The sequence below is a fragment of the Entelurus aequoreus genome, linkage group LG11, assembly GCF_033978785.1.
Source record: "Entelurus aequoreus isolate RoL-2023_Sb linkage group LG11, RoL_Eaeq_v1.1, whole genome shotgun sequence".
Taxonomy (NCBI): Eukaryota; Metazoa; Chordata; class Actinopteri; order Syngnathiformes; family Syngnathidae; genus Entelurus; species Entelurus aequoreus.
In genome coordinates, this window is record NC_084741.1 from 1502244 (window position 1) to 1530021 (window position 27778).

The window sequence follows — 27778 nt, forward strand, 5'->3', positions numbered from 1 at the left end:
GTAAAATATATGGAGTTATTTTATTATTATTATTATTTCTACAACATATTATTATAAATAGAAATACAGTGCTGCTGTTTAAATTTATTTTGTCAACTCAGCCGCAAGTTTTTTACCATAATAAAATGTGGTTCCATGAAATCATCAACCGTGGATTTTAAAGTTAAAAAAAAAAAAAAAAAAACTGACAGCTCAGTCAGAATTTTACTGTAAAAAAACAAACAATGGTCAGATTTTTTTCAACTTATAGTAATTTTTAAAAAACTCTCCTGAAGGAATCAATAAAGTACTATCTATCTATCTATTTATATAATATGCTGTAAAAACAAAAACAAAAAAAAACTCCCTAAATTTTACAGTAAAATCTATTTGTCATTTTTATAGTGTACAATGTGATGGATAACTTGCTTCGAAATCATAAGTTAAGCAGATATTTAAGTATTTATTTGGATTTTGAACAACAAAGTTAGATAATATAATATTTGTTGCAATATTGGACACCATTTTTTTCCCCTGCCAAACTAGAAAAAAAAAACCTAATACCTTTAGTAAGAAAATAAGAAAGTTAAGAAAGAAAATATAAGGTATTTTATTGAAACATATTTTGCGGTGGAGGGCCAGATCTGGCCTGCGGGCCTTGAGTTGGACACCTGTGCACTGGCCTCACCAATGAGCTTGTTTATAGATGTACAATAAAACTGCTCCAAAGAAGTGGTTGTAACTTTGTGACATGATACAATGCACTTGAATGAACATATCAAATATAAAAGTGACAGCAAAGGCTGATTTCCATCTGCATCTCATTGCAAAGAAACACTAATTCAGCGTTATAGTGACTTGTATTTTCCATGCACTTATTCTTTGCTGCGAGTGGAAAGCCGGTCCCTGAAAATAATGCCTCCATTAAACCGCTCCGTGGTGCAAACAAGGTTGGGGACCACAAGGAAGTCTTTTACATTGAGAAAAATATCATAATAATATGACCCTTTTAATGCGCCTTATAATCCGGTGCGACCTATGTTGGGGAAAATATTAACCATAGTCAGACGTACTGTGCTTCAACATACGGTATTATTATGGTGTGTGTTTTTGTCTCTAATGATGATTGTGAATGAGAGGCAACATTCCGATAAAAGTGCAGTTCCCCTTTAACTGCGGAGGTTGTGCCGATACCAATATTTTGGTACCAACATGAATTTCCATACTTTTCAAAATAAAGGGCACCACAAAAATGTCAATATTGGCCTCATTTGAAGATAAAACACATGCAAAATGTGTTTGTTACTGCAAGTAAAGAAGAGTGTTGTCCTTCAATAAAATAGTGAACATACTAGACAACTTGTCTCGTAGTGGTAAACAAACAAAGACTCCTAATTAGTCTATGCAGTAACATATTGTGTCATTTATCATTCTTTTATTTTGTTAAAATGGTTCATCTACTTGTTCATTTTCTGTTAATATCTGCTGACTTCTACCCTTCTGTTCAATGTAATGTTTTGTCACCTGAGAAAACACTTGGTTCTCCGAGTGTTGGCCATCAGGAGCAACTTCTTCTTCAAATGCTGAAGTCAGACACTTTTACAAAGTAACTTGGCCCAAAGAAAGAAACATGAATCAACTTACGTGTCGCGAGAAATAATACAAGCTGAGCATCATAATGAAGATCATGACTGTCATTGTGAACTTGGAGGGCACCAGAAAAGATCTGTGAAGAAGAACAGATATATATATATATATATATATATATATATATATATATATATATATATATATATATATATATATATATATATATATATATATATATATATATATATATATATATATATATATTATATAACATTACTAACAACATGTCATTAATATCAATAAATATATTATTATATAACCTTACTAACGACATGTTATTAATATCAATATATATAATAGTATATAACCTTACTATGGACATGTTTACTTCTTCACTGGACAAACAAATATAGTAACAAATACATTATATAGTACAAACAAATACAGTAACAAATATATTATATAGTACAAACAAATATAGTAACTAATATATTATATAGTACAAACAAATATAGTAACCAATATATTATTACATAACTGGCAAACCTTTCTAAAAGGCTCCGCTAAAACCACATTTTTGAAAACTAAAGCAATTTTTCCTATGAAGAAGAATTTAAATCTAATTTATTTTTGTCATTTTTAATGTAATAATAATATTAGTAATAATAGTAATATGTTTAATAATAACAATGAGTTATAATATATGATTAATATAATTGTTGATATTATTATTACTATAAATATAACTATTTTACCACTAATATTACTATTAATTTTGGTATTACTAAAGTTATTAATATTCTGGGAATATTACATCAGTAAAAATGTAAGAAAAAAGTACAAAAAATGGTTATGTAATGAGAAAAATCTGAAATGTTCCAAATAATAATGAATAATAATATACTTAGTCAGCTATAATACAAATGTAAGACAAAAGGGCAGGAAATCTAAGAAACTAATAATAATAATAATAAGAAGAAGAATCATAGAATTTGCTACCTCTAACAAAGATTTGTCTGTAAATATATACATTATCTATTTTTAGCTTTTTAAAAATTAAAATATCACCCATACTCCTGAAAGTGAGCCCCGTCTCACCCGTACTCCTGAAAGCGGACCCCCGTCTCACCCGTACTCCTGAAAGCGGACCCCCGTCTCACCCGTACTCCTGAAAGCGGGCCCCGTCTCACCCGTACTCCTGAAAGCGGGCCCACGTCTCACTCGTACTCCTGAAAGTGGGCCCACGCCTCACCCGTACTCCTGAAAGCGGGCCCACGTCTCACCCGTACTCCTGAAAGCGGGCCCACGTCTCACCCGTACTCCTGAAAGCGGGTCCACGTCTCACCCGTACTCCTGAAAAAGCGTTCCACGTCTCACCCGTACTCCTGAAAGCGGACCCCCGTCTCACCCGTACTCCTGAAAGCGGACCCCCGTCTCACCCGTACTCCTGAAAGCGGGCCCACGTCTCACCCGTACTCCTGAAAGCGGGCCCACGTCTCACCCGTACTCCTGAAAGCGGGTCCACGTCTCACCCGTACTCCTGAAAGCGGGCCCACGTCTCACCCGTACTCCTGAAAGCGGGCCCACGTCTCACCCGTACTCCTGAAAGCGGGTCCACGTCTCACCCGTACTCCTGAAAAAGCGGGTCCACGTCTCACCCGTACTCCTGAAAGCGGGCCCACGTCTCACCCGTACTCCTGAAAGCGGGCCCACGTCTCACTCGTACTCCTGAAAGCGGGCCCACGTCTCACCCGTACTCCTGAAAGCGGGCCCCGTCTCACCCGTACTCCTGAAGGCGGGCCCACGTCTCACCCGTACTCCTGAAAGCGGGCCCACGTCTCACCCGTACTCCTGAAAGCGGGCCCACGTCTCACCCGTACTCCTGAAGGCGGGCCCACGTCTCTCCCGTACTCCTGAAAGCGGGCCCACGTCTCACCCGTACTCCTGAAAGCGGGCCCACGTCTCACCCGTACTCCTGAAAGCGGACCCCCGTCTCACCTCTACTCCTGAAAGCGGGCCCGCGTCTCACACGTACTCCTGAAACCGGGCCCGCGTCTCACCCGTACTCCTGAAAGCGGGCCCTCGTCTCACCCGTACTCCTGAAAGCGGGCCCACGTCTCACCCGTACTCCTGAAAGCGGGCCACGTCTCACCCGTACTCCTGAAAGCGGGCCCACGTCTCACCCGTACTCCTGAAAGCGGGCCCACGTCTCACTCGTACTCCTGAAAGCGGGCCCACGTCTCACCCGTATGCCTGAAAGCGGGCCCACATCTCACCCGTACTCCTGAAAGCAGGCCCACGTCTCACCCGTACTCCTGAAAGCGGGCCCACGTCTCACCCGTACTCCTGAAAGCGGGTCCACGTCTCACCCGTACTCCTGAAAGCGGGCCCACGTCTCACCCGTACTCCTGAAAGCAGGCCCACGTCTCACCCGTACTCCTGAAAGCGGGTCCACGTCTCACCCGTACTCCTGAAAAAGCGGGTCCACGTCTCACCCGTACTCCTGAAAGCGGGCCCACGTCTCACCCGTACTCCTGAAAGCGGGCCCACGTCTCACTCGTACTCCTGAAAGCGGGCCCACGTCTCACCCGTACTCCTGAAAGCGGGCCCCGTCTCACCCGTACTCCTGAAGGCGGGCCCACGTCTCACCCGTACTCCTGAAAGCGGGCCCACGTCTCACCCGTACTCCTGAAAGCGGGCCCACGTCTCACCCGTACTCCTGAAGGCGGGCCCACGTCTCTCCCGTACTCCTGAAAGCGGGCCCACGTCTCACCCGTACTCCTGAAAGCGGGCCCACGTCTCACCCGTACTCCTGAAAGCGGGCCCACGTCTCACCCGTACTCCTGAAAGCGGACCCCCGTCTCACCTCTACTCCTGAAAGCGGGCCCGCGTCTCACACGTACTCCTGAAACCGGGCCCGCGTCTCACCCGTACTCCTGAAAGCGGGCCCTCGTCTCACCCGTACTCCTGAAAGCGGGCCCACGTCTCACCCGTACTCCTGAAAGCGGGCCACGTCTCACCCGTACTCCTGAAAGCGGGCCCACGTCTCACCCGTACTCCTGAAAGCGGGCCCACGTCTCACCCGTACTCCTGAAAGCGGGCCCACGTCTCACCCGTATGCCTGAAAGCGGGCCCACATCTCACCCGTACTCCTGAAAGCAGGCCCACGTCTCACCCGTACTCCTGAAAGCGGGCCCACGTCTCACCCGTACTCCTGAAAGCGGGTCCACGTCTCACCCGTACTCCTGAAAGCGGGCCCACGTCTCACCCGTACTCCTGAAAGCGGTCCCACGTCTCACCCGTACTCCTGAAAGCGGACCCCCGTCTCACCTCTACTCCTGAAAGCGGGCCCGCGTATCACCCGTACTCCTGAAACCGGGCCCACGTCTCACCCGTACTCCTGAAAGCGGGCCACGTCTCACCCGTACTCCTGAAAGCGGGCCCCGTCTCACCCGTACTCCTGAAAGCGGGCCCACGTCTCACTCGTACTCCTGAAAGCGGGCCCACGTCTCACCCGTACTCCTGAAAGCGGGCCCACGTCTCTCCCGTACTCCTGAAAGCGGGCCCACGTCTCACCCGTACTCCTGAAAGCGGGCCCACGTCTCACCCGTACTCCTGAAAGCGGGCCCACGTCTCACCCGTACTCCTGAAAGCGGACCCCCGTCTCACCTCTACTCCTGAAAGCGGGCCCGCGTCTCACACGTACTCCTGAAACCGGGCCCGCGTCTCACCCGTACTCCTGAAAGCGGGCCCTCGTCTCACCCGTACTCCTGAAAGCGGGCCCACGTCTCACCCGTACTCCTGAAAGCGGGCCACGTCCCACCCGTACTCCTGAAAGCGGGCCCACGTCTCACCCGTACTCCTGAAAGCGGGCCCACGTCTCACCCGTACTCCTGAAAGCGGGCCCACGTCTCACCCGTATGCCTGAAAGCGGGCCCACATCTCACCCGTACTCCTGAAAGCAGGCCCACGTCTCACCCGTACTCCTGAAAGCGGGCCCACGTCTCACCCGTACTCCTGAAAGCGGGTCCACGTCTCACCCGTACTCCTGAAAGCGGGCCCACGTCTCACCCGTACTCCTGAAAGCGGGCCCACGTCTCACCCGTACTCCTGAAAGCGGACCCCCGTCTCACCTCTACTCCTGAAAGCGGGCCCGCGTATCACCCGTACTCCTGAAACCGGGCCCACGTCTCACCCGTACTCCTGAAAGCGGGCCACGTCTCACCCGTACTCCTGAAAGCGGGCCCCGTCTCACCCGTACTCCTGAAAGCGGGCCCACGTCTCACTCGTACTCCTGAAAGCGGGCCCACGTCTCACCCGTACTCCTGAAAGCGGGCCCACGTCTCACCCGTACTCCTGAAAGCGGGCCCACGTCTCACCCGTACTACTGAAAGCGGGCCCACGTCTCACCCGTACTCCTGAAAGCGGGCCACGTCTCACCCGTATTCCTGAAAGCGGGCCCACGTCTCACCTGTACTCCTGAAAGCGGGCCCTGTCGTAGCGGTCGAAGACGTCCCTCCAGCTGTATATGTTGACCACGCCGGTTGCCACGGTGATGAGCAGCATGAGCGTGAGCTTGACCATGTGACTGACTTGCACCAACATGGTGGTGGCCATCAGCGCCAGCACGGCCACGTAGCTGTAGTACTTGGGGTTGTCCAGACAACCTTGGGGGCGGGGCCGGGCGGAGTTTTTGGCCCACTTGGGTCCCGGAGGCGGACAGCTCAGCTGGGAGAGAAGCGGGGCGGGTCAGGGTGCGGCGGGTAAGCACGGTGGGTGTGGAGCGCTCACCATGTCCACGATGTCGCTGACGGTGAGGACAAAGATGGCCGCCATGGCCCAGCTGTTGCGAGCCCAGCGGGTGTGGTCCATCCAGGTGGAGAAGGCCACCAGCTTGTTGGGGAACACCTGACACACACGTTGCCACTGAACATACTAAGTCCAACATACCACATTCAAAGTCGTGATTATTCCTTAGAATAGTCACGACTATGAGACTCTGGTGATTATGACATCACATTGTCAACACACAATGCAAAAATGCTGACATGAAAAGTCAAAATGAGGAGATAAAAAGTCACGATTATCAGATAAAAAGTCATGATTATGAGATTAAAAAGTCACGATTATGAGACAAATAGTCATGATTATAAGAAAAAAGTCATGGTTATTAGAAAAAAGTCATGATTAGGAGATTAAGAAATCCATGAGATTAAAAATCAGTATTACGAAATTCACATTCAAATGATGAGATAAAAGTTCCAAATTCTGAGATTTAAAAAAAAAATCTAAATTATAAGACAAACATTTTTAATTATGAGATAAAAAAGATGAAAAGTCATAATTATAAGATAAAAAGTCATGATTATAAGATAAAAAGTCATGGTTATAAGACAAAATTTAACTTATGGGGTAAATAGTCTTAATTATGAGATAAAAAGTCAGGTTTATGACATAAAAAGTAATGATTATAAAATAAAAAGTCATTTTCAAATAAAGTTAAAATTATAAGATAAAAAGTCAAGATTTTGAGATAAGAAGTCATAATTTTAAGATAAAAAGTCATGATTTTGTGATGAAAAGTCATGATCATTCTAAGCATGACTTCTTATTTTATAATCATGATTTTGTATCTCATAATCATGACTTTTTATCTTATAATCATGACTTTTTATCTAATATAATGACTTCTTATCTCGTAGCCATGACTTTTTATCTCATCGTAATGAGTTTTTATCGCATAATTACGACTTTTTATCTCAGGATTTGGACTAATCATCATCATAATTAGGACTTTTTATCTCATAATTAAGATTTTATATCATCATAATTATGACTTTTTATCTCATAATTAAGACTTTTTATCATCATAAATATGACTTTTCCTCTCAGGATTTGGACTTTTTTCATGTGTGCAACAGCCGAGTGAGTTGATAAATCACCATGACTGAATGAAGAAGTCATTATGTCACCACTCAACGTCCATTGCACCCGGTCTCCACTAGAGGGGGGGGGGGGGGGGGGGGGGGGGGTTACCCACATATGCGGTCCTCTCCAAGGTTTCTCATAGTCATTCACATTGACGTCCCACTGGGGTTGTGAGTTTTTCCTTGCCCTTATGTGGGCTCTGTACCGAGGATGTCGTTGTGGCTTGTGCAGCCCTTTGAGACACTTGTGATTTAGGGCTATATAAATAAACATTGATTGATTGATTGATTGATTGATTGATAGTTTATGGCGCTGGTTTGAAAAGCCCACGATTAGTTGACTAATGGTTAACATAGTCAATAGACTTAGACTTAGACAAACTTTAATGATCCACAAGGGAAATTGTTCAAATTTCCCTTGTGGGAACCCTAACCCTAAACATAACCCTAACCCTAGTGGATTATTAATTAATTGGTCGACTAATGGTTAACATAGTCAATGACTAGTAGACTAATAGTTAACATAGTCAATGACTAGTGGATTATTAATGAATTAGTCGACTAATGGTTAACATAGTCAATGACTAGTAGACTAATAGTTAACATAGTCAATGACTAGCGGATTATTAATGAATTAGTCGACTAATGGTTAACATAGTCAATGACTAGTAGACTAATAGTTAACATAGTCAATGACTAGTGGATTATTAATGAATTAGTGGACTAATGGTTAACATAGTCAATGACTAGTAGACTAATAGTTAACATAGTCAATGACTAGTGGATTATTAATTAATTAGTGGACTGATGGTTAACATAGTCAATGACTAGTGGATTATTAATGAATTAGTGGACTAATGGTTAACATAGTCAATGACTAGTAGACTAATAGTTAACATAGTCAATGACTAGTGGATTATTAATGAATTAGTGGACTAATGGTTAACATAGTCAATGACTAGTAGACTAATAGTTAACATAGTCAATGACTAGCGGATTATTAATGAATTAGTCGACTAATGGTTAACATAGTCAATGACTAGTAGACTAATAGTTAACATAGTCAATGACTAGTGGATTATTAATGAATTAGTGGACTAATGGTTAACATAGTCAATGACTAGTAGACTAATAGTTAACATAGTCAATGACTAGTGGATTATTAATTAATTAGTGGACTAATGGTTAACATAGTCAATGACTAGTGGATTATTAATGAATTAGTGGACTAATGGTTAACATAGTCAATGACTAGTAGACTAATAGTTAACATAGTCAATGACTAGTGGATTATTAATGAATGAGTGGACTAATGGTTAACATAGTCAATGACTAGTGGATTATTAATGAATTAGTGGACTAATGGTTAACATAGTAAATGACTAGTAGAGTAATAGTTAACATAGTCAATGACTAGTGGATTATTAATGAATTTGTGGACTAATGGTTAACATAGTCAATGACTAGTAGAGTAATAGTTAACATAGTCAATGACTAGTGGATTATTAATGAATTAGTGGACTAATAGTTAACATAGTCAATGACTAGTGGATTATTAATGAATTAGTGGACTAATGGTTAACATAGTCAATGACTAGTGGATTATTAATGGTGTTTAGTGTGCAAGTCTTGGGACTTACCCTGGGAAAGATGGCGGCCAGTGAGCAGAGGGTGAGGATGAGGAGCAGCACTTCTCCCACAGCGAAGGTGATGTAGTTGGCCACCAAACTGCTCACACACAAAGTATCAACATGATATCAATCATAGTCTCCACATCCTACATACTGGTATCATATGATTTACAAATGGTCGCTAAAACACTACCCTGTTTATCATTAACCCTCTGCATACTGTCTTTAAGTTGAAGTGGAGTGGTGAAAATATAGTTAAGAGCCTGATGCGGACACCTTTGTTACTGGATACTTTAAAATCTGCATCTGCCCTGGAGACTTTGTATGTGTAAGTAATATGTAAGTATAATCATGTCATACATGTTTACATTGACTAACCAACCATTTTCTACCGCTTGTCCCTTTTGGGGTCGCTGGAGCCTATCTCAGCTACAATTGGGCGGAAGGCAGAGTACACCCTGGACTTATTACCTGTGTGTGCTTAGCTGTTGTGTAGCTGCCAGTAGCCTCACATGTTTCTCTTTTGGAAATGACTTTAGTCCAACCGGGGGTTATTTGGAGGACACTGCTTGTATCGCACCCTGCAGGACTGTTTGTATCGCACATGATATCACAAGAGAGTAAACACGCTGCAGGACTGTTTGTATCGCACATGATATCACAAGAGAGTAAACACGCTGCAGGACTGTTTGTATCGCACATGATATCACAAGAGAGTAAACACGCTGCAGGACTGCTTGTATCGCACACAAGTAAACGCTCTGCAGGACTGTTTGTATCGCACATGATATCACACACAAGTAAACGCTCTGCAGGACTGTTTGTATCGCACATGATATCACACACAAGCAAACGCTCTGCAGGACTGTTTGTATCGGAGCTTTTACATGCAAGTATCATCTGATACTTGTATTACGCTGATATCACACTACTATCCACAATGAATATGGGATAGGTGCACACTTGGTGATCAGTAAATGAGCTGAGCTCTGAGCGGTCCTCGTTCATCTTCATTGGTGTTAACTACCAACCTGGGGTCTATGAGGGCCTCCATAGCCGCAGTGAAGAGCAGTACTAGACAAGAGCAGCAGAAGGCAGCACCGCTCTGTTTCTCCTTCTCCACCGAGTAGCGGCTCTCTAGGTCTGGGTCAACAAACCTCAGGGAGAGACGGTTGGTGTGCTTCCCTTTCAGCCTGATGAGAGAGCACACCTTCAGCCACCAGTTAGAAATGTCACTAACTAGTACTCTGTCATACTAACTAGTAGCATTAGACATGAATTAACATATACGCTATCAGCCTAACTAGTAGCTTTAGACATGAATAAACAGGTATTACATCAGACTAACTAGTAGCATTAGACATGAATAAACATATATGCTATGAGACTAACTAGTAGCATTAGACATTAATAAACATGTATTCTATGAGGCTAACTAGTAGCAGTAGACCTGAATAAACATGTATTCAATCAGACTAACTAGTAGCATTAGATATGAATATACATGTATTCTATCAGACTAACTAGTAGCATTAGACATGAATAAACATATACGCTATGAGACTAACTAGTAGCATTAGACATGAACAAACATATACGCTATGAGACTAACTAGTAGCATTAGACATTAATAAACATGTATTCTATGAGGCTAACTAGTAGCATTAGACATGAATAAACATATACGCTATGAGACTAACTAGTAGCATTAGACATGAATAAACATATACTCTATGAGACTAACTAGTAGCATTAGACATTAATAAACATGTATTCTATGAGGCTAACTAGTAGCATGAGACATTAAATAACACATTCTATGAGACTAACTGGTAGCATGAGCTATGAATAAACATGTATTCTATGAGACTAACTAGTAGCATTAGACATGAATAAACACATATTCTATGAGACTAACTAGTAGCATTAGACATGAATAAACATTTATTCAATTATCAATCAATCAATCAATGTTTATTTATATAGCCCTAAATCACAAGTGTCTAATTAGACTAACTAGTAGCAATTAGCATGAATAAACACATTCAATGAGACTAACTAGCAGCAATAGACATGAATAAACATGCATTGTATTAGACTGACTAGTAGCATGAGACCTCAATAAACACATTATATGAGACTAACTAGTAGCATTAGACATGAATAAACACATATTCTATGAGACTAACTGGTAGCATGAGACCTCAATAAACACATTCTATGAGACTAACTAGTAGCATGAGACCTGAATAAACAGGCATTCTATGAGACTAACTAGTAGCATGAGACCTGAATAAACAGGTATTCTATGAGAATAACTAGTAGCATGATACCTGAATAAACAGGTATTGTATGAGACTAACTAGTAGCATGAGACCGGAATAAACAGGCAATCTATGAGACTAACTAGTAGCATGAGACCTGAATAAACAGGTATTGTATGAGACTAACTAGTAGCACAATACCTGAATAAACAGGCATTGTATGAGACTAACTAGTAGCATGAGACTGGAATAAACAGGTATTGTATGAGACTAACTAGTAGCATGATACCTGAATAAACAGGTATTGTATGAGACTAACTAGTAGCATGAGACCGGAATAAACAGGCAATCTATGAGACTAACTAGTAGCATGAGACCTGAATAAACACAATCACTGTGATCATTGTTTGGTTTACATGATCATTGTAATATTTGACTGATGATAAATGAATGTGTTGTGGCAGTTGCGGCTGTCACCAATGCGTTCCAAACACGTCTTTAGGGAAGTGCCAACATGAGAATGCTAAACAGGAAGTGCTTAGAGTTGAATGGCTTTGTAAGAAGACTAAGTCCATTGTGTTCTTCATGCTCTTTTTGAAACTGCACACACTTCAAGTGTTATGCCAAGAGGATTATTTGTAATGTTTACATTTTCAGAATGTAGGCCAAAGTAGAACAAACTAAACAATCTGAAGTTGTCTTTATTTTGAAATGACCGTGCCACCAGTGATTTCCTTCATGCGGCCCCTGAGCTAAAACCGGAGTTTGGCACTCCTGCTCTACGGTATTTTACAGAGGACATTAGGTTAGACCTCAGAGGTTCCGCCGTGAAGAAGGTAAGACTAGACCTCAGAGGTTCTACTGTTAAGAAAGTAAGACTAGACCTCAGAGGTTTGGCTGTGAAGAAAGTAAGACTAGACCTCAGAGGCTCTACTGTTAAAGTAAGACTCGACCTAAGAGGTTCCGCTGTGAAGAAGGTAAGACTAGACCTCAGAGGTTCCGCTGTGAAGAAAGTAAGACTCGACCTCAGAGGTTCCGCTGTGAAGAACGTAAGAGTAGACCTCAGAGGTTCCGCCGTGAAGGAAGTAAGACTAGACCTCTGAGGTTCCACTGTTAAGAAAGTAAGACTAGACCTCCGAGGTTTGGCTGTGAAGAAAGTAAGACTCGACCTCTGAGATTCTACTGTTAAGAAAGTAAGACTCGACTTCAGAGGTTCCGCTGTGAAGAAGGTAAGACTAGACCTCAGAGGTTCCGCTGTGAAGAAAGTAAGACTAGACCTCTGAGGTTCCGCTGTGAAGAAAGTAAGACTCGACCTCTGAGGTTCTGCTGTGAAGAAAGTAAGACTCGACCTCAGGGGTTCCGCCGTGAAGAAAGTAAGACTAGACCTCTGAGGTTCCACTGTTAAGAAAGTAAGACTAGACCTCAGAGGTTCCGCTGTGAAGAAAGTAAGACTAGACCTCAGAGGTTCCGCTGTGAAGAAAGTAAGACTAGATCTCTGAGGTTCCACTGTTAAGAAAGTAAGACTAGACCTCTGAGGTTCTACTGTTAAGGAAGTAGACTAGACCTCAGAGGTTCTGCTGTGAAGAAAGTAAGACTCGACCTCAGAGGTTCCGCTGTGAAGAACGTAAGACTAAACCTCAGGGGTTCCGCCGTGAAGAAAGTAAGACTAGACCTCTGAGGTTCCACTGTTAAGAAAGTAAGACTAGACCTTCGAGGTTACGCTGTTAAGAAAGTAAGAGTAGACCTCAGAGGTTCCTCATTGAAGAAAGTAAGACTCGACCTCAGAGGTTCCGCTGTGAAGAAAGTAAGACTAGACCTCCGAGGTTCCACTTTAAAAAAAAGTAAGACTAGACCTTTGAGGTTCTACTGTTAAGAAAGTAAGACTAGACCTCTGAAGTTCCACTGTTAAGAAAGTAAGACTAGACCTCTGAGGTTCTACTGTTAAGAAAGTCAGACTAGACCTCTGAGGTTCCACTGTTAAGAAAGTAAGACTAGACCTCTGAGGTTCTACTGTTAAGAAAGTAAGACTAGACCTCTGAGGTTCCACTGTTAAGAAAGTAAGACTAGACCTCTGAGGTTCCACTGTTAAGAAAGTAAGACTAGACCTCAGAGGTTCCGCTGTGAAGAAAGTAAGACTAGATCTCTGAGGTTCCACTGTTAAGAAAGTAAGACTAGACCTCTGAGGTTCTACTGTTAAGAAAGTAAGACTAGACCTCTAAAGGTTCCACTGTTAAGAAAGTAAGTCTTAGAACTTACGCATGCACCGTCTCTCTCTCCAGCAGAGCCTCGTTCAGCAGTTTGCTGAGCTCCTGTTCGTTCTCCTGGGCGTCCATCACTCTCTCAGCCAGGTCTCGCAGCCGCAGTCTTCTACGAGGGTTTGGGAAGGACGGGTTCACCACCTGTGTGCCACAAACTACCATTTCAACACAAGTACTTCCTTCTCTCCATCACCTCACTCCAGTATCAGGGAACACAATCCAACACTTGGCCAGCAAAGGTGGTACTAACCACCAATTACCACTCAACCAGTAGTAGTCATCACCCATTTCCACATAACCAGTAATAGTTACCACCCATTTCAACTCAACCAGTAGTAGTCACCACTGAGTTCCACTCAACTAGTAGTAGTCACCACCCATTTCCACTCAACCAGTAGTAGTCACCACTGAGTTCCACTCAACTAGTAGTAGTCACCACCCATTTCCACTCAACCAGTAGTAGTCACCACCCATTTCCACTCAACCAGTAGTAGTCACCACTGAGTTACACTCAACCAGTAGTAGTCACCACCCATTTCCACTCAACCAGTAGTAGTCACCACTGAGTTACACTCAACCAGTAGTAGTCACCACCCATTTCCAGTCAACCAGTAGTAGTCACACCCATTTCCACTTAACCAGTAGAAGTCACCACCCATTTCCACTCAACCAGTAGTAGTCACACCAATTTCCACTGAACTAGTAGTAGTCACCACCCATTTCAACTCAACCAGTATTAGTCACCACTGAGTTCCACTCAATCAGTAGTAGTCACCGCCCATTTCCACTCAACCAGTAGTAGTCACCACCCATTTCCACTCAACCAGTAGTAGTCACCACAGAGTTCCACTCAACCAGTAGTAGTCACCACCCATTTCAACTCAACCAGTATTAGTCACCACCAAGTTCCACTCAACCAGTAGTAGTCACCATCGAGTTCCACTAAACCAGTAGTAGTCACCACCCATTTCCACTCAACCAGTAGTAGTCACCATCGAGTTCCACTAAACCAGTAGTAGTCACCACCCATTTCCAATAAACCAGTAGTAGTCACCACCAAGTTCACTCAACCAGTAGTACTCACCACCCATTTCCACTCAACCAGTAGTAATCACCACCCATTTCCAGTCAACCAGTAGTAGTCACCACCCATTTCCACTCAACCAGTAGTAGTCACCATCGAGTTCCACTAAACCAGTAGTAGTCACCACCCATTTCCAATAAACCAGTAGTAGTCACCACCAAGTTCACTCAACCAGTAGTACTCACCACCCATTTCCACTCAACCAGTAGTAATCACCACCCATTTCCACTCAACCAGTAGTAGTCACCACCATTTCCACCCAACCAGTAGTAGTTACCACCCATTTCCACTCAACCAGTAGTGGTCACCACCCATTTCTACTCAACCAGTGTAGTCTCCACAAAACTGTGTGTATACTAGTGGTGTGGTGACAAAAGTGTGTGTGTATACTAGTGGTGTGGTGACAAAAGTGTGTGTGTATACTAGTGGTGTGGTGACAAAAGTGTGTGTATACTAGTGGTGTGATGACAAAGGTGTATGTATACTAGTGGTGTGGTGACAAAAGTGTGTGTATACTAGTGGTGTGGTGACAAAAGTGTGTGTATACTAGTGGTGTGGTGACAAACGTGTGTGTATACTAGTGGTGTGGTGACAAAGGTGTGTGTATAGTAGTGGTGTGGTGACAAAAGTGTGTGTATACTAGTGGTGTGGTGACAAAAGTGTGTGTATACCAGTGGTGTGGTGACAAAGGTGTGTGTATACTTGTGGTGTGGTGACAAAAGTATGTGTTTACTAGTGGTGTGGTGACAAAAGTGTGTGTATACTAGTGGTGTGGTGACAAAAGTGTGTGTGTACTAGTGGTGTGGTGACAAAAGTGTGTGTATACTAGTGGTGTGGTGACAAAGGTGTGTGTATACTAGTGGTGTGGTGACAAAAGTGTGTGTATACTAGTGGTGTGGTGACAAATGTGTGTGTATACTAGTGGTGTGGTGACAAAGGTGTGTGTATACTGGTGGTGTGGTGACAAAAGTGTGTGTATACTAGTGGTGTGGTGAAAAAGGTGTGTGTATACTAGTGGTGTGGTGACAAAAGTGTGTGTATACTAGTGGTGTGGTGACAAAAGTGTGTGTATACTAGTGGTGTGGTGAAAAAGGTGTGTGTATAGTAGTGGTGTGGTGACAAAAGTGTGTGTATACTAGTGGTGTGGTGACAAAAGTGTGTGTATACCAGTGGTGTGGTGACAAAGGTGTGTGTATACTTGTGGTGTGGTGACAAAAGTATGTGTTTACTAGTGGTGTGGTGACAAAAGTGTGTGTATACTAGTGGTGTGGTGACAAAAGTGTGTGTGTACTAGTGGTGTGGTGACAAAAGTGTGTGTATACTAGTGGTGTGGTGACAAAGGTGTGTGTATACTAGTGGTGTGGTGACAAAAGTGTGTGTATACTAGTGGTGTGGTGACAAATGTGTGTGTATACTAGTGGTGTGGTGACAAAGGTGTGTGTATACTGGTGGTGTGGTGACAAAAGTGTGTGTATACTAGTGGTGTGGTGAAAAAGGTGTGTGTATACTAGTGGTGTGGTGACAAAAGTGTGTGTATACTAGTGGTGTGGTGACAAAAGTGTGTGTATACTAGTGGTGTGGTGAAAAAGGTGTGTGCATACTAGTGGGGTGGTGACAAAAGTGTGTGTATACTAGTGGTATAGTGACAAAGGTGTGTGTATACTAGTGGTGTGGTGACAAAAGCGTGTGTATACTAGTGGTGTGGTGACAAAAGTGTGTGTATACTAGTGGTGTGGTGACAAAGGTGTGTGTATACTAGTGGTGTGGTGACAAAAGTGTGTGTATACTAGTGGTGTGGTGACAAAGGTGTGTGTATACTAGTGGTGTGGTGACAAAAGTGTGTGTATACTAGTGGTGTGGTGACAAAGGTGTGTGTATAGTAGTGGTGTGGTGACAAAAGTGTGTGTATACTAGTGGTGTGGTGACAAAAGTGTGTGTATACCAGTGGTGTGGTGACAAAGGTGTGTGTATACTAGTGGTGTGGTGACAAAAGTGTATGTATACTAGTGGTGTGGTGACAAAGGTGTGTGTATACTAGTGGTGTGGTGACAAAAGTGTGTGTATACTAGTGGTGTGGTGACAAAAGTGTGTGTATACTAGTGGTGTGGTGACAAAAGTGTGTGTATACTAGTGGTGTGGTGACAAAGGTGTGTGTATACTAGTGGTGTGGTGACAAAGGTGTGTGTTTACTAGTGGTGTGGTGACAAAAGTGTGTGTGTACTAGTGGTGTGGTGACAAAAGTGTGTGTATACTAGTGGTGTGGTGACAAAAGTGTGTGTATACTAGTGGTGTGGTGACAAGGGTGTGTGTATACTAGTGGTGTGGTGACAAAGGTGTGTGTATACTAGTGGTGTGGTGACAAAGGTGTGTGTATACTAGTGGTGTGGTGACAAAAGTGTGTGTATACTAGTGGTGTGGTGACAAGGGTGTGTGTATACTAGTGGTGTGGTGACAAAAGTGTGTGTATACTAGTGGTGTGGTGACAAAAGTGTGTGTATACTAGTGGTGTGGTGACAAAGGTGTGTGTATACTAGTGGTGTGGTGACAAAAGTGTGTGTATACTAGTGGTGTGGTGAAAAGGTGTGTGTATACTAGTGGTGTGGTGACAAAAGTGTGTGTATACTAGTGGTGTGGTGACAAAAGTGTGTGTATACTAGTGGTGTGGTGAAAAAGGTGTGTGCATACTAGTGGTGTGGTGACAAAAGTGTGTGTATACTAGTGGTGTGGTGACAAAGGTGTGTGTATACTTGTGGTGTGGTGACAAAGGTGTGTGTATATTAGTGGTGTGGTGACATACCCTGGTGTCCACGTCATCTGCTTCCTCTGCGGTGCTGCAGGCTGTGTTGCACCTGCCGCTGGTGGCCCGAAGGGGAGAGTTCCCATTGGACGAGCACACAGACAGCTTCTAACCGCAACAAAACACACGGCGTCAGTACTTGTTCAGAGTACACGGTACTTGTTCATAGTACACAGTACTTGTTCAGAGCACACAGTACTTGTTCATAGTACACAGTACTTGTCCACAGTACACGGTACTTGTTCATAGTACACAGTACTTGTTCACAGTACACAGTACCTGTCCAGAGTACACAGTACTTGTTCATAGTACACAGTACTTGTTCACAGTACACAGTACCTGTCCACAGTACACGGTACTTGTCCACAGTACACAGTACTTGTTCACAGTACACAGTACCTGTCCAGAGTACACAGTACTTGTCCACAGTACACAGTACTTGTTCATAGTACACAGTACTTGTTCACAGTACACAGTACCTGTCCACAGTACACGGTACTTGTCCACAGTACACAGTACTTGTCCACAGTACACGGTACTTGTCCACAGTACACAGTACTTGTGCACAGTACACAGTACTTGTCCAGAGTACACAGTACTTGTCCAGAGTACACAGTACCTGTCCACATTACACAGTACTTGTCCACATTACACAGTACTTGTCCAGAGTACACAGTACTTGTCCAGAGTACACAGTACACACTTTACTCATCTTTTCAAGTAAAATGTACTCACAGTACACTCTATACTTGTCTTTTGAAGTAGTAAAACTTGCAAAATCCATGGCTATTAAATACTTTTCAGCTTCATTATACTTCATGTCATCAATGTCCACTTATTACTTTGGAATAATTGTACTACTTTCTGTACTACTACTACTACCACTTTGTTGTGTACTACTTCTTTGTGTACTACTTGTTTGTGTACTTTATTGTGTACGACTTTGTTGTGTACTACTTTGTTGTGTACTACTTGTTTGTGTACTACTTTGTTGTGTACTAATTTGTTGTGTACTAATTGTTGTGTACAACTACTTTGTTGTGAACTACTTTGTTGTGTACTACTTGTTTGTGTACTACTTTGTTGTGTACTAATTGTTGTGTACAACTACTTTGTTGTGTACTACTTTGTTGTGTACTACTTGTTTGTGTACTACTTTGTTGTGTACTAATTTGTTGTGTACTAATTGTTGTGTACAACTACTTTGTTGAGTACAACTTTGTTTGTGTACAACTTTATTGTGTACGACTGTGTGGTGTACGACTTTGTAGTGTACTACTTGTTGTGTACAACATTGTTGTGTACTACTTGTTGTGTACAACATTGTTGTGTACAACATTGTTGTGTACTACTTGTTGTGTACAACATTGTTGTGTACTACTTTGTTGTGTACAACATTGTTGTGTACTACTTTGTTATGTATGACTTTATAATGTACTACTTGTTGTGTACAACATTGTCGTGTACTACTTTGTGATGTATGACTTTATAATGTACTACTTTGTTGTCTACTACTTGTTGTGTACTACATTGTTGTGCACTACTTGTTGTGTACAACATTGTCGTGTACTACTTTGTTATGTATGACTTTATAATGTACTACTTTGTTGTGTACTACTTGTTGTGTACAACATTGTTGTGTACTACTTGTTGTGTACAACATTGTCGTGTACTACTTTGTGATGTATGACTTTATAATGTACTACTTTGTTGTCTACTACTTGTTGTGTACTACATTGTTGTGCACTTCTTGTTGTGTACAACATTGTGGTGTACTACTTGTGTACAACTTTGTTATGTATGACTTAATAATGTACTACTTTATTGTGTACGACTTTGTCTAGTACAACTTTGTTGTGTACTACTTTGTAATGTACGAATTTGTTGAGTACAACTTTATTGCGTACGGCATTGTTGTGTACTACTTATTGTGTACTACTTTGTTGTGTACGACTACTTTGTGTACCACTACTTTGCTGAGTACTACTTTGTTGCGTACGACATTGTTGTGTATGTTTTTGTTGCATATGACACTGTTGTGTATTACTTTGTTGTGTACTTCTACTTTGTGTACGACCACTTTGTGTACCACTACTTTGTTGAGTACTACTTTGTTGCATACGACATTGTTGTGTACTACTTTGATGTGTACTACCTTGTTGTGTACCACTACTTTGTTTACGACTACTTTGTGTACCACTACTTTGTTGATTACTACTTTGTTGCATATGACATTGTTGTGTACTACTTTGAAGTTTACTACCTTGTTGTGTACCACTACTTTGTTTACGACTACTTTGTGTACCACTACTTTGTTGAGTACTACTTTGTTGTGTTCTACCTTGTTGTGTACGACATTGTTGAGTACAACTTTGTTGACTACAACTTTGCTGAGTACTACTTTGTTTTGCACGACATTGTTGTGTACTACTTTGTTGCATACAACATTGTTGTGTACTACTTTGTTGCATACAACATTGTTGTGTAGGACCACTTTGTGTACCACTACTTTGTTGAGTACAACTTTGTTGTGTACTACCGTGTTGTGTACAACTACTTTGTGTACAGCCACTTTGTGTACCACTACTTTGTTGAGTACAACTTTGTTGAGTACGATATTGTTGTGTACTACTTTGTTGTGTACTACCTTGTTGTGTACAACTACTTTGTGTACCACTACTTTGTTGAGTACAACTTTGTTGAGTACGATATTGTTGTGTACTACTTTGTTGTGTACTACCTTGTTGTGTACGACTACTTTGTGTATCACTACTTTGTTTACGACTACTTTGTGTACCACTACTTTGTTGAGTACAACTTTGTTGAATACAACTTTGTTGAGTACAATTTTGTTGTGTACGACATTGTTGTGTACTACTTTGTTGTGTACGACTTTGTTGCATACAATTTTGTTGTGTACTACTTTGATGTGTACGACTTTGTTGCATACGACATTGTTGTGTACTACTTTGGTGTGTACTACTTTGTTGTGTACGACTTTGTTGTGTATGACTTTGTTGCATATGACATTGTTGTGTACTACTTTGTTGTGTACTTCTACTTTGTGTACATGACTTTGTTGAGTACAACTTTGTTGTGTACTACTTTGTTGTGTAGTTCTACTTTGTGTACCATTACTTTGTTAAATACTACTTTGTTGCGTACGTCTTTGTTGTGTACAACTACTTTGTCTACGACTTTGTTGTGTATTACTTTGTGTACCACTACTTTGTGTACTACTTTTGTGACTGTGTTGTGTGCGATTTTTATGAGTACGACTTTGTTGTGATGTTGACACCACGTGCACGGTACATCCATTGTACACTAGTAAAAAAAAGTGCCAGATGATTTTGGAGTGGGTTCCTGCATTGCAGGTTCTACCAGATGATTCTGTATTGGGTTCCTGCATTGTTGATTATTTTGGAGTGGGTTCCTGCTTTGTAGATGATTTGCGAGTGGGTTCCTGTATTGCACGTTCTACCAGATGATTTTGGAGTAGGTTCCTGCTTTGTAGATGATTTAGGAGTGGGTTCCTGTATTGCAGGTTCTACCAGATGATTTTGGAGTAGGTTCCTGCGTTGTAGGTGATTTTGGAGTGGGTTCCTGCATGGTAGATGATTTTGGAGTGGGTTCCTGCATTGCAGGTTGTACCAGATGATTTTGAAGTGGGTTCCTGCAATGTAGATGACTTTTGAGTGTTCCTGCATTGAAGATGATTTTGGAGTGGGTTCCTGCATGGTAGATGATTTTGGAGTGGGTTCCTGCATTGCAAGTTCTACCAGATCATTTTGGAGTGGGTTCCTGCATGGTAGATGATTTTGGAGTGGGTTCCTGCATTGTAGTTTCTACCAGATGATTTGGCGAGGGTTCCTGCATTGTTGATGCTTTTGGAGTGCATTGCAGGTTGTACCAGAGGACTCTGTAGTGGGTTCCTGCATTTTAGACGATTTTGGAGTGGGTTCCTGCATTGTAGATGATTTTGGGGTGGGTTCCGGCATTACAGTTTCTACCAGATGATTTGCAGTGGGTTCCTGCATTGTAGATGATGTTGTAGTGGGTTCCTGCATTGCAGTTTCTACCAGATGATTTTGGAGTAGGTTCCTGCATTGTAGATGATTTTGGAGTGGGTTCCTGCATTTTAGATGATTTTGGAGTGGGTTCCTGCATTGCAGGTTTTACCAGATGATTTTGGAGTGGGTTCCTGCAAGGTAGATGCTTTTAGAGTGGGTTCCTGCATTGCAGGTACTACCAGAGGATTTTGGAGTGGGTTCCTGCAATGTAGATGATTTTGGAGTGGGCTCCTGCATTGTAGATTATTTTGGAGTGGGTTCCTGCATTGCAGGTTCTACCAGATGATTTTGGAGTGTGTTCCTGCAATGTGGATGACTTTTGAGTGGGTTTCTGCATTGTAGATTATTTTGGAGTGGGTTCCTGCATTGCAGGTTCTACCAGATGATTTTGGAGTGTGTTCCTGCAATGTGGATGACTTTTGAGTGGGTTTCTGCGTTGAATATGATTTTGGAGTGGGTTCCTGCAAGGTAGATGCTTTTAGAGTGGGTTCCTGCATTGCAGGTACTACCAGAGGATTTTGGAGTGGGTTCCTGCAATGTAGATGATTTTGGAGTGGGCTCCTGCATTGTAGATTATTTTGGAGTGGGTTCCTGCATTGCAGGTTCTACCAGATGATTTTGGAGTGTGTTCCTGCAATGTGGATGACTTTTGAGTGGGTTTCTGCATTGTAGATTATTTTGGAGTGGGTTCCTGCATTGCAGGTTCTACCAGATGATTTTGGAGTGTGTTCCTGCAATGTGGATGACTTTTGAGTGGGTTTCTGCGTTGAATATGATTTTGGAGTGGGTTCCTGCCTGGTAGATTATTTTGGAGTGGGTTCCTGCATTGCAGGTTCTACCAGATTATTTTGGAGTGGGTTCCTGCATGGTAGATGATTTTGGAGTGGGTTTCTGCATTGCAGTTTCTACCAGATGATTTGGTGTGGGTTCCTGCATTGTTGATGCTTTTGGGGTGCATTGCAGGTTGTAGCAGAGGATTGTGTAGTGGGTTCCTGCATGTTACTCACCACACTGCTGATGCCATTGTTGGAGACCACCACCAGGTAGGTGTGGATGCCTCTCTCCCTCAGGTAGTCACAGCGCTGACCTCCATGACCTGGCTCCACCTCAAACTGCCCGTGAAGAAGACACTCCTTGGTGCTCTGGGAGATGTGCACGCGCCTAGGGTCACAGGTCACAGGTCACAGGTCACATTCATGCCACTAAAAGGACTTTTTGCCATATTTACACCAAATTGAAAAGGCACCAAATATTTGATTGTCATAAAGTTGTCAGGGTTGTCCCTGACAGTTTGGTCAAGTTTTAGTTTTCCTCTGCGTTTGTCTTGGTTTCCTGTTCTTAGTTTCCTGTCAGTGCTTTTATTTTGTCTTCATTTCCTGATTGTCTCCCTGAGTGCTTTGTCCCCTCAGCTGTGGCTGATTGGCATGTGGCCACACCTGGTGCCAGTCAGCCAGCTGCCTATTTAAACCTGCCCTGCCCTCCAGTCACGGCTGGATTATTGTAGTGTCTACCTGTCTATGTCACTACTAGCTGTCATGTATACATGTTGTTGTAGCTCTGCTCCTATCATAGTTCATCCTGCTCGTTTCTTGCCACGTGACTTTTGTTTATTCGTGTCACAGTAAGTGTTTTTGTTTCTTGTCCACAGTTAGCCTTTGTGCTATTTTAGTTCAGAGCCTAGTTTGTTCTCCGCCTTTTGTTTGTTCCCTTTTGTTTGTTTTTTGCCAAAGTATTTAATTAAATCATGTTTTCCCGCACTATGCCTGCCATCATCTCTGCACCTTGGGGTTCGTCACCAACAAACTCTGACAAAAGTAAGATTCTGTTTTCATTTGTGTAACATTATATACACACTATTATATATATATTGTATTATATACACACTATTATATATATTGTATTATATACACACTATTATATATATTGTATTATATACACACTATTATATATATTGTATCATATACACACTATTATATATATATTGTATTATATACACACTATTATATATATATATTGTATTATATACACACTATTATATATATATATTGTATTATATACACACTATTATATATATATATATATTGTATTATATACACACTATTATATATATATATTGTATTATATACACACTATTATATATATATTGTATTATATACACACTATTATATATATTGTATTATATACACACTATTATATATATTGTATTATATACACACTATTATATATATATTGTATTATATACACACTATTATATATATTGTATTATATACACACTATTATATATATTGTATTATATACACACTATTAAATATATTGTATTATATACACACTATTAAATATATTATATTATATACACACTATTATATATATAGTATTATATACACACTATTATATATATATTGTATTATATACACACTATTATATATATATTGTATTATATACACACTATTATATATATATATTGTATTATATACACACTATTATATATATATATTGTATTATATACACACTATTATATATATATATTGTATTATATACACACTATTATATATATTGTATTATATACACACTATTATATATATTGTATTATATACACACTATTATATATATATATATTGTATTATATACACACTATTATATATATATTGTATTATATACACACTATTATATATATTATATTATATACACTATATATATTGTATTATATACACACTATTGTATATATTGTATTATATACACACTATTATATATATTGTATTATATACACACTATTATATATATATATTGTATTATATACACACTATTATATATATTGTATTATATACACACTATTATATATATATTGTATTATATACACACTATTATATATATATTGTAATATATACACTATTATATACACACTATTATATATATTGTATTATATACACACTATTATATACATATATTGTATTATATACACACTATTATATATATTGTATTATATACACACTATTATATATATATTGTATTATATACACACTATTATATATATATTGTATTATATACACACTATTATATATATATTGTATTATATACACTATTATATACACACTATTATATATATTGTATTATATGCACACTATTATATATATTGTATTATATACACACTATTATATTATATTATATATATATATATACACCTAAACAACATAAACATAATAACTAATTAGTACCATTATATACATCCAAACAATATAAACATAATAACTTATTAGTACTATTATATACATCTAAACAACATAAACATAATAACTTATTAGTACTATTATATACATCTAAACAACATAAATATAATAACTTATTAGTACTATTATATACATCTAAATAACATAAACATAATAACTTTTTAGTACTATTATATACATCTAAACAACATAAACATAACTTATTAGTACTATTATATACATCTAAACAATATAAACATAATAACTTATTAGTACTATTATATACATCTAAACAACATAAACATAATATCTTATTAGTACTATTATATACATCTAAACAACATAAACATAATAACTTATTAGTACTATTATATACATCTAAACAACATAAACATAATAACTTATTAGTACTATTATATACATCTAAACAACATAAACATAATAACTTATTAGTACTATTATATACATCTAAACAACATAAACATAATAACTTATTAGTACTATTATATACATCTAAACAAAGTGTTTACGTGGCGGCCATTTTCCCATTAAAGGGGCCATGTTATGATTTTTGAACATGTAATGCTGGTTCTTTGGTCAAAATGTTCCATCTGGCAATCTGATGGACCAGTCTGGGTTTGGAGGTTGCCAAGGGAACGCTACATTTCGGACTGCATTGTGCAAAGTGTGAAATTTGGTGGAGGAGGAATTATGGTGTGGGGTTGGGCTTGGCCCCTTAGTTCCAGTGAAAGGAACTTGGAATGCTCCAGGATACCAAAACATTTTGGACAATTCCATGTGCCCAACTATTCTACTGATTACCATGTTTTGGAGCCCACGGCGTGAGTACAATGTCAGGTTTTCGCTCCCACGGGGACAGAAAAACATTACTCAACAAATTTCTCAACATTACCTGAAATTTGTCCTGACATATTTGACATTTTTGAAAAAAATACACGCAATGTAGAGAATTATGACATCATAGTGACATGACAATGTGTGTGGTTACCCCGGTATGCCGCCGGCCTCCATCTTGTTGGCGACGGTGACGTCAGTGGACCACACGTCGTACTGCCAGCGCTTCTGGCCCAGAACTCCTCCCAGGACCGTGCCACTGTGCACGCCCACCCGCATGTCAACGTCCGTCTGGGTTTTCTCCCGCACGTACCTGGTGTGACACCACATCCACATAATCGGTCAAAAAATAAACAAGTGTAAAAAATGACCCCTTAAGTTGCAGACTATTCATCTTTCTGACATTCGTTTAACCCAGGGGTCACCAACGCGGTGCCCGCGGGCACCAGGTAGCCCGTAAGGACCAGATGAGTAGCCCGCTGGCCTGTTCTAAAAATAGCTCAAATAGCAGCACTTACCAGTGAGCTGCCTCTATTTTTTAAATTGTATTTATTTACTAGCAAGCTGGTCTCGCTTTGCCCGACATTTTTAATTCTAAGAGAGACAAAACTCAAATAGAATTTGAAAATCCGAGAAAATATTTTAAAGACTTGGTCTTCACTTGTTTAAATAAATTCATTATTTTTTTTACTTTGCTTCTGATAACTTTCAGAAAGACAATTTTAGAGAAAAAATACAACCTAAAAAATGATTTTAGGATTTTTAAACACATATACCTTTTTACCTTTTAAATTCCTTCCTCTCCTTTCCTGACAATTTAAATCAATGTTCAAGTAAATGTATTTTTTTATTGTAAAGAATAATAAATATATTTTGATTTAATTCTTAATTGTAGCTTCTGTTTTTTCGACGAAGAATATTTGTGAAATATTTCTTCAAACTTATTATGATTAAAATTCAATAAAAATATTCTGGCAAATCTAGAAAATCTGGAGAATAACATTTGAATCTTATTTCAAAGTCTTTTGAATTTCTTTTAAAATTTTTGTTCTGGAAAATCTAGAAGAAATAATGATTTGTCTTTGTTAGAAATATAGCTTGGTCCAATTTGTTATATATTCTAACAAAATGTAGATTGGATTTTAACCTATTTAAAACATGTCATCAAAATTCTAAAATTAATCTTAATCAGGAAAAATTACTAATGATGTTCCATAAATTATATTTTTAATTTTTTCAAAAAGAGTCGATTTAGCTAGTTTTTCTCTTCTTTTTTTTTCGGTAGAATTTTGAATTTTAAAGAGTCGAAATTGAAGATAAACTATGTTTCAAAATTTAATTGTCATTTGTTTCGTGTTTTGTCCTCTTTTAAACCGTTCAATTAAGTGTAAATATCATTAATTATTAATAATAACATAGAGTTAAAGGTAAATTGAGCAAATTGGCTATTTCTGGCAGTTTATTTAAGTGTGTATCAAACTGGTAGCCCTTCGCATTAATCACTACCCAAGAAGTAGCTCTTGCTTTCAAAAAGGTTGGTGACCCCTGCTATAGACTATATAGTATATACCGCATGTTATTTTTGTACAACAACAACTTCAGCTGTCGAACGTTATAAGGTAAAAATTCAACAAGTACAACATTAGCACGGACGGTATAGCCAAGTTGTGGTTAAGAAGGTGGATTTTTGTTCCTTATATTTACCAGAAACGAAGTGATCCGAACACACGACCCGGGACTTTGGGGGGACTCCAGTGAGAACCGTCCTCGTTTTCCCGGTGTAAAGCTGCGAGCCATTTGTCTCGTCTCTGTGGGCTTTTATCGCGCTTTGGCAGAACAAAATACAACCTTTGTTTTCCCTGTTTCCTGTTGTGGTTAGCACAACCAAAAACAACACAGTTTTTCGGCATTTTGGAGGCAGAATGACGGGTTTAACCAGCGTTAAAGAGTAATGGCAACGGGTTGTTTTCAACGCCAGTCTTGTTGCTATGGCTCGAAGAACCCGTATGTAGCTCAGTTGCCCGGATGTCGGCCCTCACTCATTGGACCAAAAATACAAAAACAAATCTGTCTGGAGCCGCAACAAATTAGAAGCCATATTACATACAGATAGTGTGTCA

The 27778-nt window shown here is 40.3% G+C and overlaps 1 protein-coding gene across 2 annotated transcripts in view; it reads right to left on the reverse strand.

Annotated features, from left to right (window-relative positions):
* LOC133659690 (adenylate cyclase type 3-like) overlaps positions 1–27778 on the reverse strand; it is an 85440-nt gene that overhangs the window by 21971 nt on the left and 35691 nt on the right. The window contains exons 7-15 of one of the 2 annotated variants that reach the window (XM_062062282.1): positions 25813–25971; positions 22608–22761; positions 17531–17638; positions 13648–13790; positions 10159–10320; positions 9137–9224; positions 6361–6477; positions 6041–6297; positions 1624–1705 (exon numbers count right to left, since the gene is read on the reverse strand). In XM_062062282.1, coding sequence (XP_061918266.1) covers positions 1624–1705; positions 6041–6297; positions 6361–6477; positions 9137–9224; positions 10159–10320; positions 13648–13790; positions 17531–17638; positions 22608–22761; positions 25813–25971 — 1270 coding nt within the window. The remainder of the gene's footprint in view (positions 1–1623; positions 1706–6040; positions 6298–6360; positions 6478–9136; positions 9225–10158; positions 10321–13647; positions 13791–17530; positions 17639–22607; positions 22762–25812; positions 25972–27778) is intronic. The other variant, XM_062062283.1, reaches the window with a different exon arrangement.